Source organism: Empidonax traillii, unplaced genomic scaffold (assembly GCF_003031625.1).
Source record: "Empidonax traillii isolate 1590-97213 ecotype Southwest subspecies unplaced genomic scaffold, ASM303162v1 scaffold952:size333442, whole genome shotgun sequence".
Taxonomy (NCBI): Eukaryota; Metazoa; Chordata; class Aves; order Passeriformes; family Tyrannidae; genus Empidonax; species Empidonax traillii.
The window spans coordinates 148,245-162,880 of NW_020956145.1; the positions used below are offsets into that span (position 1 = coordinate 148,245).

The following is a 14,636-nucleotide window of genomic DNA, read 5'->3' on the forward strand; positions in this document are numbered from 1 at the left end:
AGATTTCTGATTTTACAGCTAGCTTCTCATGTGAGTGTGTCGTCCAACAGTTTATCACTCTTACTCTGATTATTTCACTAGTCATTATAATTCACTTTTCTTTGATGAAACATTTGCAGCCATCATTATCTCTAATATCCTGTCATCACATCTAGGTAATGTTGTGAATGGAACTATTGGAAAACAAATGGTCGATATGCTTGTGGAATCGTCAAATAACGTGGAGATGATTCTGAAGTTTTTTGATATGTTCTTAAAATTGAAGGATTTGACTTCCTCTGATGCATTCAAAGAATATGACCCTGATGGTAAAGGGATCATTTCGAAGAGGGATTTTCACAGGGCAATGGAAAGCCATAAGCATTACACTCAATCTGAAACTGAGTTTCTGCTGTCATGTGCTGAAACAGATGAGAATGAGACTTTAGACTACGAGGAGTTTGTGAAACGATTTCATGAACCTGCAAAGGACATCGGTTTCAATGTCGCTGTTCTCCTGACCAACCTGTCAGAGCACATGCCCCATGATACCCGCTTGCAAACCTTTCTTGAACTGTCAGAGAGTGTGCTAAATTACTTTCAGCCTTTCCTTGGACGCATAGAAATCATGGGCAGTGCAAAGCGCATTGAACGAGTTTATTTTGAAATAAGTGAGTCAAGTCGAACTCAGTGGGAGAAACCTCAGGTAAAAGAGTCAAAGAGACAATTTATATTTGATGTTGTAAATGAAGGTGGAGAGAAAGAAAAGATGGAGCTTTTTGTTAACTTCTGTGAGGATACCATCTTTGAAATGCAACTGGCTGCCCAGATCTCTGAGTCAGATCTGAATGAAAGGTCAGCAAATAAAGAGGAGAATGAGAAAGATAATCCAGAGGAAGAAGATCCTAGAATGGGTTTCTTCTCTCTTGTGACCATGAAGTCAGCATTAGTAGCTCTCAAGTATAATTTAATGACTCTTATGAAAATGCTCAGCATGAAAAGCCTAAAGAAACAGATGAAAAAAGTGAAGAAAATGACCATGAAGGACATGGTCATGGCTTTGTTTTCTTCCTATTGGAGCATTTTGATGGGCCTACTACATTTTGCTTTTAGTGTTGTCCGGGGCTTCTTTCGCATTATCTGCAGTTTGCTGCTTGGAGGAAGCTTAGTAGAAGGAGCAAAGAAAATCAAGGTGGCTGAACTGTTAGCTAATATGCCAGATCCCACTCAGGATGAGGTGCGTGGGGAAGGAGAAGAAGGGGAGAGAAAGCCAACAGAAGCTGCATTGCCTACGGAAGACTTGACAGATCTGCAAACTTTATCAGAAGAAAGTGATCTACTCTCAGATATTTTTGGGTTGGATTTGAAACGAGAAGGGGGACAGTATAAATTGATCCCTCACAATCCAAATGCTGGTTTGAGTGACTTACTGAGCACTCCCTCCTTAGCTCCAATGCCTGAGGTACAGGAAAAAATCCAGGTAAATGGTATACTTTATTTCTGATATATGTTTCTCTCTCTGTCATATGTTAAGGATAGTCTTGAAATGAAATTTTTATCTTCGTTTTTCTGGGTTTTCTGACATTTTGTTAAAGGAATCACATATCATTACTAGTGCTTACTCTTTCTGATGTCATAAACTTGAATTTCCACAGTCTTCTCTAAGTACATGGTGTTTTGTTTTACTTTTAGTTCAGTGTTAAATTTTTTCTTCATTAATGTAAACTGAATTATTGTCTTGTCTCAGGGTTTTGGTTGTTTAACAAAACCAAAAAGACCTTATGTTCTGCACTCTGGATATTCTTTTAAATTAACTCTGTATTTTATAACAGTGTTTAGACACATTTTTAAATTTTGACTTTCTGTAGGAGCAGGTGAAAGAAGATGAAAAGGAAGAGAAAGAGGAAACAAAATCAGAACCTGAAAAAGCAGAGTAGGTATTACTTTAACATCAGATCCTACAAGGTCACTTCACTGTTGATTGCTCTGCTTGACTGTGTAAGTTGCAGTGATACCTACATTATCTGTGAGGAGTGAAGTGCCTAGCACTATCAGCTGCCCTGAAACTACTCTGAACATGATAAACTTTCAAGTGAAAGTGAAAGTTTGTCAAGTGTATTCTAAGAAAAGCAGTTTAAAACATCAGTCATTCTGTTTGTAGAGAGGTACAGAGAAATTAATGATGTAACTTAGAAGTTTTCTCTCACTCTGATTTGGCTTTAGATGGACTTCTGTGATCTTTTCATCTATCATACTGACAGTTCAAATTAACTTCTAAATAATTCACAGTTCTTTAGATCATGTATTTGGAGAAAGCAGCCCACTAACTCTGACTTTCTGTAACGGGATAGCGTGGTTATAATCACACATCAAATGCTGATACACACTTACCCCCATCTCCTTCTGGAGTGAGTAGAAATAAAAAATTTAAAACTTGGGTTTTGACTTGTAATTGCAAGAAGAAACAAGGTTTTCTGCAACATTTGTGAGAACCAGATAGTTCAAGTGCATGAGACTAGAGGGGAGGACTCAGACATATGGGCACTCATACAGACATACAGCTGTCAGCTTACAGACATTTTGTCACTGCAACTCTTATCTGCACAATTATGAAGCAGACGCTTCAGTAATAAGTTTGGCAGATTCTTGATTACCTGCCTCTACCATTTAACATTCTCACTTCGAGGTGCCAAACCAATAAATTTATCTGCAGACTTAGACTGTCACCCTTGCCAGTGCTTTGGACTGAAGAGGGATACATCTCATGTGCATAAACTGCATGACTCATCACTGAGCCTCATTAAAAGATGAAATAGCCTATTTCAGTGTGTGATTTTAATTTTATGTTTAGCAATTCTATTAACTTATTAACTTTTATTAACATGGCGTATTATTTTGGTTTCTTTTGTGTCCCAAGAGGAGAAGATGGAGAAAAAGAAGAGAAAACTAAGGAAGACAAAGGGAAACAGAAATTAAGACAACTTCATACACACAGATATGGAGAACCAGAAGTTCAGGAATCAGTTTTTTGGAAAAATATCATTGCATACCAACAGAAGCTTCTTGTAAGCTGTTCTCCAGATTATGTGTCTAGCTGTTGGCAGAGACATGTACTATCAAGTTTTTCTACCAATGTAAAGACAGATAGCATCTGATGGACCACATTTTTCTATCCAGCATCATCCATGAGAAGAACAAAAAGCAAAGTTTTAATGGAAGTGTTAGAGAAAAGAAATAAACAAATAGTAGACAAGATATTAATTCTTAGGAAGAGATTTATTGTCCCAAACTCAGACCTTCAGAGATGCCTGTGCATCATTGGAAAACATCCGTGCATTTTTCTGGGAATAAAATTCCTGGAATTCTACAGCAGCTAGAGAGCCTGTAGGATTTCTCCTTTCCTGAGAGACAACTTTGGGACATTACAAGTTCTCCTATAAAAAGAATTGACTAAGATACAATGCTTAACCTAAACCAAATAAAGAAAGATTTTACAGATATTTTTCTTTGTGAAACAGCAAGTTAATATTTGTCAAACTTCTCAAAACCTGTAGGAAATAAGACTAATTAAATAGTAAAACTACATCGGAGAGTCTCTCGGTAAAATATGATATCCGTGAGTTAGCTGTGGAACTGTTTAAAATCTATGTTTTTATTAGCTAGGAGATTCCACGCATGTTCACTGAGGCTAGTGTGAAATGCAAAGCAAAAAGTAATACACTTCTGCTATTTATCTAGTAGATAGTTATTTAGGTACAGGCTACTTCTAACATGAGTAATATCGCAAAACTACAAAACTGCAGTCACAATCATCTTAAGAAATTAGGTGTTTAAATTTTGCTTTTGAACTGAGATTAATTTTTTTAAGACTAGTCACATAGCAGTCATGCAAATTTGACTTGATTTTTTTTTCTAATTTTTTTCTAATAGTCTTGTTTAACTTTTCACTAGTAGTCATCTATAATTAGGGCTGAAAAATGGAGGAACTCCTATGGGAGAGTTTAAGCATTCACAATGTGTGCTGTAAAGAGTTTTGAATTGTCAGGAATGGAAAATGTGCATTTCTGCAGTCCTTTTGATTGCATCATAATGTCAGAGAAACTTTCTACTCATGTTACTTAGGTCACAGATGAATTTTTGCTGACCTAGTAAAAATGCAGATGATTTTGGAATAGAAAAAGATTTAAAATAAAGTTACATGCAGAAATTTTTTTTCTTGGTAAAGGTAACTATATATATGAATATTGAGCTACCAGGAAAATGGAGACTTCTGTATTATTATTACATTACTATTACATTGTGATGTCTCTGTGTTGTCTCCAAGTGTATTGAGAGGACAGTGAAAAAGTGCAAGAGGCAATTAGAAATCCTTCATCTTTTTGCAAGGAGTGAAACAAAATGTCCTTTATCCGTTATTGTAATGTGGAGTAGGAGAGAATCTACGTTACTCAAAATGTTTGTTGAGGGGTTTTTAGTTTGTTTGGATTTTTAAAAAATATTTAAAATACCGTTAAAAAATTCCATAGGGGGGAAAAAAAACCAAAACACAAAAAAAACCCTCCATGCAAGGACCTAATAATTATGGTTGAATCTTTCTTAGTCTAAGTGTATTTGTGTTCTGTTCTATTTTCAGAATTATTTTGCACGAAACTTTTACAACATGAGGATGTTGGCATTATTTGTTGCTTTTGCCATCAACTTTATCCTGCTTTTCTATAAGGTAAATTCATTATATTATATTAGTTTTCAAGTAGCACAATGGAAAACATTCGGTTTTTGTAGGCAATATGCTACAGTAAAACTGCCTAGCCTTACAGATTAAATACCTGCTTCATCGTAGAATCACAGCATCAACCAGATTGGAAAGGACCTCTGAGATCACCAAGCCCAACCCTTGATCCACTACCACTGTGGTTACTAGACTATGGCACTAGTCTACACACATCCACACACACATCCAATTTCATCTTAAAAACCTCCAGGGATGGAGAATCCACCACTTCCCTGGGCAGCCCATTCCAATGCCTGATTACCCTCTCGGTAAAGAATTTCTTCCTAATATCTAACTTAAAGCTCCCCTGGCACAGCTTGAGAGTGTGCCCTCTTGTCTTACTGATATTTGCCCGGGAGAAGAGACCAACCCCCACTGGCTACAATCTGCTTTCAGGTAGTTGCATCCTACCACTTCAGAAATTTAAGGAGAGCTGAAATGCTTGTGTGAAGTAAGAATAGACTTCCAGTACACAAGTATCTATTTACAAAGTTCTGTGCTGCAACAAAGGCAGCAGGCTGTAAGGCATACCCGTGCCTCAGATGTTCCATTTCACAGTACAGTGAACCAACCAAGTCGAGCCTTCATTGGCAACTTAAAGTAACCCATGTCAGTTGAGATGTTTTCTTGTGCTCTTATGCCCTCCTGAGGAGTGTGTACAGCAAGAAGTCACATCATCTCAAGCTGCCTAGAATATCACTGGTTTTGTCAAGACTTTCAGTACCATTAATACAACTCTAGAGTCTTTGGATCAGTTTCTGATAGAGCCCTGGAGATAAAGACTACATATGGGATTGTCCGGAGTTGGCTGGGTTTCTTCTAAGAGGGCTGTGCCCTGGAATTTGAGGTGATAAAATTCAGCATGGGCCAAATTTGCTACAATGGATAGAGAGTGGGGAAAAAAAAAAGAAAAAGCACACTAAGCACACAATCACAGACTGGTGTAACAAGATAAAAAAGGTCTCACTAAGGTATTCTTTGTGGACATTTTTATGCAAAAAAAGTCTTACAAGTGTATTGTCCTTGGTATCATTGTTTTCAGCTATACTGCTTAGCTTGTATTACTGTAAAACTCATGTCAAAGGAAATACAGCTGGAATATTAAGATTAAGTGATTTAAACAGGTCTCCACATCTGCTGTGACAGAAGAAAAGGAACTTCCTGTGGTATCTGATGGTGAAAGCACCAAGTTGAACATCCTGGAAAGCGATGATGAGAGGGTCATTGCAGTGCATTATGTCCTGGAAGAAAGCAGTGGCTACATGGAGCCCACACTGCGGATTTTGGCCATCCTACACACAGTCATCTCATTCTTCTGTATCATAGGGTATTACTGTTTGAAAGTAAGAAAAAATTGAATTTTTCTTTTATATTCTAGGTCCAAACTATTTTATCTGTTGAGTGGTATAAATTGAAATAAAGTCATAGTAATCTTACTTAAGCAGGTTGGGAGATCATGTAAAGAAATCATATTTTGTTAGTGTAACGTAAACAGAAATTGATGTGCGTTTTCAGAAAGTTACACGCCAGAGTCTGATTTGCTGTCAGCCAGACAGTTACAGCAGTACGTTCTATCAAAAGCTGCTTGTGTCTGTGAAAGACCAGGTGTGAATGCACATGACCAGAGGAAGATAGATGACAGTATTTGTATTACTAGTCTGTCATCTGGGTTGTTTGAAAAGCATGCAGCATTTTGGCCTGTTGCTGCTGCATATTGTGGCTGTACAAATGTCTACTTTTCATACACACACACACACACACTGGTGGTAGTGTTTTGGCAGGGACTTAAGCATCTTTCAAGGAATATCTTGCAGAAGATTTCTGATAAGGCTGTGAAAAATAAAGATGTGACTTTTATTGGCAAAATGCTGATTGTTTTTTAAGAAAAACAAATGCCATCAATCTCTGAACCTGGGAGAAATATATATGCAATGTACTTCCCCTATTTTTACACTCTTCCAAGGCATAAGCTAAAGATCAAAGTGAAGGATGGTGCTAAATTAAATGGACCTCTGCTATGACCCAGTATGGCTGCTAATTTGTCCTTATAGTATCTTATGGGGTCCGTGATATTTTTACTTTCCTCTTTTAATTGATAATACTTTTTCTGTGCTAAAGACATGATCAGCATTTTTAGTAGAAGGAAATGTTCATCATATTACTGCATTACACCTCTACCTTAAGTGTCTCTGCAGACCACTAAATATGACAACATTTTCTTGTTGCATGGGTTGCCATGCAATATGAAAGCTTAGACTTCTGGGTTTTGAGATGTTCTCTTCTCCCACCCCATATGTTTTGGGTTTTTTTTACTATGACTTTTTATGCTACTTTGCCACATTTTATTTCAAACTACATTTATTCTCTGATTGGAAGGGAAAAGCATTGTTATCATTATTTGTCATGATCAATTGCCTTCTTTCTAATCCTGAAACTCTGAAGAAAAGTCCAAATATGGTTTCAGTTTCTATCTTTGAAGATTTTGAAATCCAAAATCTTCATAACTGCAGGCCTGTATGGGATAGATTTACTTCAGAAGATTGCTCAGCATAAAGTCCACTAAATTTTTCTCATTTAACTATTAGAAAATAGTATTGGAACATTTTCATTGTACCTGATGTAATCACCATGTTGCTTGAGTAGTCCTAATTTTATGATTACTATTTCAGTATACTCATATCCACTCTTGAGTAGTAGTATAGTCAAGGTAGGTAATGCAGGGTGGGTGCATTTTGGGGACCTGTGAAATAGTTCCAGGGAAGAGTAGGGTTTGTTTTTTGTTGATAACAGGTTTCTAAGAAAAATCCACTCTGCTGGGGCCGCTGTTTACATCTGCCTTCTCAGACTGTACTTTTGAATGTCATTCTTCTGATGAAAGAGAGTTGTGGGTAAAGCCTGATACTTACTGGTTAAGTGTCTCAGCTGCTAACAATCAAGTCTATTGAATGTGATTTTTCTTTTTTACTGCTTATAAATTTCCTTCCTCTGTGCTGTGAAACCACTTTGTTTCCTACTGTGAAACCTCAAGAATTCTTTAACAAATAAAAGGCAAAATCTGGCATCTCTGGGTTTCAAAATGAAATCCGAAAGTGTGATCCCAAGTCAATCTTGGAATTAGAGTTTCTAAGAATTTAAAAAAAGATCTTATTTTAGCTCTCTTTCACTTGACTAACTGTAATCCATAGCACTGAAAAGCTATTTTTATTTGAAAGATCCCTTTTCAGGGATTTTGACTGCCTTTTCATGACTGTTTGGTACACTGCAGTTTAATGATTCTGAATTACCTAATGATCCTTGTGCATCAATACCTTTTCAGTGTTCTGGGCAATTGTCAAGTCTTTTATTATATTTTTAAATACTATTTTTTTTCTTAGTTCAGTTTTCATACTTAACTTTTCATAACAACCACCTTTTCTTAAAAGTTTGCAGACATGTCAGTGCATTTTAAATAATTCCTGTAATTTTTTTTTTTCAACTGCAGGTTCCACTGGTTATTTTTAAGAGAGAAAAGGAAGTGGCAAGGAAATTGGAATTTGATGGGCTATATATAACTGAACAGCCATCAGAAGATGATATTAAGGGACAATGGGATAGGCTTGTAATCAACACACAGTGAGTTTTTACTTACTCTGTCTCATTATAACCTTGCAAGGAATTGTTCTTCTATTTCCACAACTGTATACTTGATCATCCAGCTTTTTAGGGACGTATTTCTAGCAAGGATATACAAAAATATACAAAATATTTCAGGCACCTGTTAGGCTAATAATTACTATTATTTTTAGTGTTACTGTTTAGTCTTATTAATTCCTAGATTTTTGCTTTAAAATTGTTTCTGTTCCATAAAAGACAAAAAAATGCAAAGTTTCTTTTGGCAAGCACAGTGATGATGGCTGTATATTGCTGTCAGTTCGAGAGTGAACTGTGCTTTGCATCCTTTCAGTGTCTCTTGAAGGCTCTCCTTTAGGAGCATATTGAAAGTTCTGACTCTCTGGCTGGTGGGGCTGTGAGATGTAACTTCTTTAGAACCCTGTCTGCAGGCATTGCCTCTGCTGCTCTTCTCAAGCCACATTTACATGGTAGGCTGAACACCATTTGGCAGCTTTTGTTCTGGCAGCTTCACAAATGACTACCTGGTGATAGACACTACAAAGAGCCTCTTGGAAACAAACTATGTAATTTTTATGGTCTCTTAGTAACTACTGCACCTTCTCATGGTTGTCTAAAATGTAATCTTGTTTATCTGTGTTTTTCAGGTCTTTTCCAAATAACTACTGGGACAAATTTGTGAAAAGAAAGGTAAGGATTATTTTAAAAAACATATACAAAGGTGAAATAAAATTCTGATGCATATTTCTTTTCGTGTTTGAAGAAATGCATACTGCAGTTCTTTGAAAAATAACTTTAATTCAGTGTAAATTTTGATGTTTACCATTTTAAAATGAACAGAATTCCTTTTTCACCTCATTCTTACAACTACTTTCGAGTGGTTTGGGTAGTTATTCTTTCAAACTCTTTCTGCACATAGTTTGTTGTATAAAACAAGATTTCAAATACATTCATGAAATTATGTGAAGAATTTCTGTATACACGATAAGCATACATGCTTATCGAAAATTGTGTAAAATGTTTTGTCTGTGTGTATTTATGTATTCACTTTCATACACAAACAATAGAGAGTCCCTCACCCAATAGATTAGAATAGAATCAATAAGAAGACAGGACAGATTAAAGTATTTAGGCACAGGGCATAATCAGACAACTGTACTTACCAGAAGAGTATATACATGCATCTGGCCCTTTTTGTCCCTTGCTGCTCTGTTTTCTCACACTTTTGCCTCCCCAAATCGCCTAAATCCATCCCTTTCTTCATCTTTGCTTCCTCCTTGTAACTCCCATAACTCATTTATGGGATACATAATGTATACATTCCTTGGCAGTAATCCTCTTGGTCTTGAAAGGTTACCTTGAGAGTTACTACCCAGGACTTATCTTGATGGGTTTTAGATTTGGAACACTGGGTCTGAGACTCTCCTGGGACAGCCCTGGGAGGGACCAGGCAGAGCATCCATTCATTTGGTGTCTGCAGTTTGGGTTCCTGCCTGCCATTGTGCCCCTGTACTCCTCTAGGCTCAAGGAAATGGGCCTTTAATGGGCTGATGGCCCTGGGACTAACTGGGCAAGGTATTCTTAGGACTCTCCCCCAACCGTTGTGTCTCTGTGGTCCTTTGTGGATGTGCAGGTGAGTGTTTATCACATAACCTAACAATCCCTCTCTCAAAAAATCCTCTCTGAGCAGAGACTCATTGCTTACAAATGCTATTTCAAATGTTTTCTCAGCTTGCTCTGAAGAAATAAATCTAATGTTTGTACCATAGCTTACAGCAAGAATACAAGTATTAGTGTGTTTTGTCACAATTGAAAAAGAGGATTTTCATGTTGCTGGATTGGATTTAACTCTCCTTCACAGTATTTAATGTCAATCTTGTGTCATACTTTTGGAAACATGTCTTTTTTTAATGCTCTTAGCTCTTCTGCTTTGTAACAGTCTTAGGCCAACCTGACAAAAAATTCCTTTCAATTGTGTATTCATTTTGCTGTTGAAACTGTTTTTTTTCCCCACATTTTAAGTTGTTACATACAGATTTCTATCTGTCTATCTAAGCAAAGAGGAGGGAGTACCTTACACAGAGTACTCAAGAAATAAAATTCTACATCGCTTCTGTCAAGGTACTAGGTCAAGGAAGGCTCCTATTGAAAGGAAGGGAGAATGGTTTTGAATTGTGTGGAAGATGTGGTACTTTATCTTCAGCTGAGGAACTGCTCTGTGTAGATTTAAGTGCCTTCAAATAACACTACTTTGCAAAGAGTTTTTTCTTTTATATATATTTTTACCGTAATCCCCAGCTGGGAGAATAATTCCTGGTCATGAAGCACTGCTTTTGGGCATGTTACAAAGAAGGCTTGCCTCTAAAAATCTCCAAAAATATCAATAAAAATTTAAAACATTGCTTATTAGAAAGCTGGTAAACTACCACCTCATTTTTTAGAAGTCACTCAGTTATGATCTTGTTATCCAAAATTTTGTATTTCTTTGAGTATTCTTTTTAAAATGAGAAGAGACACATAATATTTAGGAAGGAGCTCCGTGTTCAGTGAGAATGAGAGCAAGTAAATGTTCATTTCCAGACAAACTTCTTTTGAAACATGTTAAATTTTGTAAGATAGAGATAGGGAATAGTTTGAATTCCCTGAAAATAATTTTTAGCTGTAACTCTATGTTCACGATCTTTAGACTCCTCCATATTTTATGTGTATTATAGTTTTATTGCATTGTTAACTAATAAAAATCATCATAAAATATTTAAATGGAGTAGTTTATAAGAGAGGATATTTTTCATTCCTATTTTAAAATGAAGCACTTCCTCTTAAAAGATAAAAACTTAAAATTATCAAGAAATCTGGGTTATTAAAAAACCTATTTAAGCAGAAAAAGTATGGTGGTTTTTTTTTTTTCTTAAAATTATAACAAGGATCAAATATTGTCTTTGAGAAATCTTATTTAATCAGAGCTTTTCATGAAGATAGGATATTCAAACATCTCTTTTCTGTGTGACCTCACAGTGGGGTTTTTTTCTGTCAGTGATGACATAGATTTAGTTACTCTCCTGCTGCTAGAAAACATTACTCTTCTTGGTTTTGTTAAATGAGTAGAAACATCTTATGTTTGATACATCTTTTGCCCAGAGAGGTTGTGAAGTCTCCCTCACTGGAGATATTCAAGAACTGCCTGGACACAATCCTGTGCCATGTGCTCTAGGATGACCCTGCTTGAGCAGGAAGGTTGGACTGGATGACCCTCTGTGGTCGCTTTCAGCCTGACCCATTCTGTGATTGTGTGGCACCCACATCTTGCCCCTACTGAATTGATTGCAATTGAGCAGAAAAAAAAAAAGCATTACTGACTGATATGATAAGCAGATGGAAACAAACAGATGGGAAATATCATATATTTAAACCTCTTGTCTTCAGAACCAGGCTTAAGAACAGCTTATCTACCCAACTGATGACTATTCTTCAATATTGCTTCTGACTTTAGGTCATGGATAAATATGGTGAGTTCTATGGCCGTGACAGGATCAGTGAGTTACTAGGAATGGACAAAGCTGCTCTCGATTTTAGTGATGCTCGAGAAAAGAAGAAACCAAAGAAGGATAGCTCCTTTTCTGCTGTGTAAGCATTTACCTCCAGTTTGTTTGTGTGATTGGTTTTTGTTGCGGTGCTTGGTATGTTGTTTTCTTTTTTTATAAGTAAAAATCAAGTGTTCAAGGTTTGTCATTCAGACAAAACACATTTTTTGCTCATTTATGTGTATCTGTATAAGATAATTCTTACGTTGAATGGTATAGCAAATTTATTTCATTATAGACAACATATCTGCAGGATTCCTCTGCTTTTTGTTTACGAAGATTTAGTTCAGTGCACAGCTGCTTGCATATTGCAACATTCCCCCTGTTTTGATGGTGTCATTATGACTGGGCTGGAAACTCCTTTTCACCATTCTCTCAGTTCAACTCTGATGGAAAGAATGGGCAAAATTGGCACTCTGTGTTCTGTTTATAAAGAAATTATGGAATAAATTTAAGTGCTAGTGAACAGTAAAATCTAGGAATTGGAATTGGATGATTAGTATTCACATCCTTTTGTAATTTGTTTTCCCTAAACAGTAGATTTGCTTATCATTTGAGAGACAGACATGAAGAAAAGTCCCTTGACATTTAGAGTAATAAATTTCCCTTCGTAGGGCAGGGGCAACCTTAGTTTTTGTAAAGCACTCCAAAAATGTTTTTTTTTTTTTTTTTCCAGTTCTGTGTTATAAAAAAGGTATTCAACTACATAGAACATAATTTAACAAATGGAATTTTAGTGCTACAGAAATTTTTGTGTAAGGGTTTACTTGTAGCTTCTTTAAAAGCAACGTTTTATATATGGGTTTGCAAGGATTGCAAGAAGTAGACAGACCACTGGTAGATTAGAATTGCACTGAAGCAAGGGCTGATTTTATAAAGATGTATCTTTTGTCCATCTTTATAAAAGATGGATATTAATTAACCTGTAGTCTAACTGGACAGGCAACCAGGTGCAGTGATAAGGCTCGAGGGCTCTGTGGCATTTCAGTACTAAGTGAAATTTAATATTGTGGCAGAAGTACTTTGCAGAATACTTTCTTACATGCTCTTTTCTGCTGCTGGATTATACTAGAAGCCATGCTTGAGTTTAGGGGAAAAAAAAATAAAATTATATATATATATAATAAAATGTAGTAGAGCCATGCTTGAGTTTCAGAACTTTTTTATTGGTATAAAACCAAAATAAAACTACTTTCCCTTCCCTGTCTGTTCATGATTCATATGAGGGGAAAAAACTGAAATAATGTTTCTGAGGAAACAGACCACACTGAAACAGCTGGAGAAGGCTGATGAAATACTTAATTTAAGAATCATGCCTGAAGCATACCTGGTTTTTTTACATTTCTAACATCTTCTCCATGTTATATGTTAAAAAAAAAATTATGACCTCATCCATCTTTCATGTTCTCCCTGGAGAAATCATTCCATACTTATAACAGATTAATATGTTGTCGGAAAATAAACAACTATGACAAAAAATTTACAGAACCATTTGCATAAAAAATATATGCTTCAGAAAGGTACATTTATCCTATTTTTAACAGTTTCTGAAATTAGCACTAATGAAGCTACTAAAACTTGCACATATTCCCGATTAAATATTTGAAATATATTTGCAGCACAGTGAAGAGAGAGGTGGGAAAAGCGCTTGAATTAAACCCTTGCTGTGGTACTTTGTGAATAAAATAGAGGATGGTATGACATAGATCCAGGTCACAGCTCTAGAAGAAGTTGCTACTTCTACATGTGCCAGGAGGAGGTGATGTAGACTGAGGCCAGAACTGATACCCATGTCTCTCACAACACAGAAGGGAATTTCAGTGTGTAGCATTTTCATTTCCAATACAAGTGAACAGGTTTTTCTTCTGTCTCCTTGACCCCTAAATCCTACAGTTTCTTCCCTTTTCTTTTGGGAAAATAGCTTGGGATTCCCATCTGTCTTTCTGCAAGGGACTTAAAGCACTCTACTTGCAGGGACCGTGATTTGTCAGAAGCTCCTGCCCATCCTATTGATAAACTGCATTAAAAAAATCCACAGTGTACTGACTCTGGAAGAGCCATCCAGCTCCTGGATGAAGTCTTGAGTATTTTTAAAGTATATTTATTAAAATTGATAAATATGTATTGAAATATTTAAATAATTATTTAAATATATTTCAGTATTATTTAAATATAACCAACTAAGGAGGATAGTGCAGTGGAACTGTGTTGTGGATTAGACAGTAAAGACAGTTAAATTTTGCACACTGAGACAGCGGTGCTGTTTTTCTGTTGAATTAGTTGCTTTTTTGGATGTGTTAAACTAGATGCATGGTGGATGAAGTATATTTGGGAGAATAATATGGAAGCCACAAATGTGAAAGGAATTATCAGAGGTGCCACCTCCCTGTCCCTTTACCTTTCTAACTGCTGTTGTTTTGTGGTCATTAGTCTAGTCAGAGTCAATATAAGGCTCAAGCATTTGCAGCAAGCAGTGACATAAGGCTGATTTGGGGGGAAAATAAGTGGGGCTTCTGTCAAATGCTCATGCTAGAAGAATTCTTCCACTTTCAAGAATAGAAAAAATGTAAATAATTTTCTCCTGGAAGATCTGAAGTTTTCGTAGGTTGGTGAGAAGTGAAACCATATCATAAATTAGAACTGTACAAAAAATATGGGCAGTTGGCCTCAGAATGTGAAAGAAGTTTAAAGGTCTT

At 36.2% G+C, this 14,636-nt stretch overlaps 1 protein-coding gene across 1 annotated transcript in view; it reads left to right on the forward strand.

Annotated features, from left to right (window-relative positions):
• LOC114067667 (ryanodine receptor 2) overlaps positions 1-14,636 on the forward strand; it is a 169,835-nt gene that overhangs the window by 141,576 nt on the left and 13,623 nt on the right. Inside the window, exons 72-79 of the mRNA XM_027903257.1 lie at positions 156-1,459; positions 1,848-1,912; positions 2,897-3,044; positions 4,613-4,699; positions 5,875-6,093; positions 8,232-8,362; positions 9,007-9,049; positions 11,850-11,983. Of these exons, the coding sequence (XP_027759058.1) occupies positions 156-1,459; positions 1,848-1,912; positions 2,897-3,044; positions 4,613-4,699; positions 5,875-6,093; positions 8,232-8,362; positions 9,007-9,049; positions 11,850-11,983 (2,131 nt within the window). The remainder of the gene's footprint in view (positions 1-155; positions 1,460-1,847; positions 1,913-2,896; positions 3,045-4,612; positions 4,700-5,874; positions 6,094-8,231; positions 8,363-9,006; positions 9,050-11,849; positions 11,984-14,636) is intronic.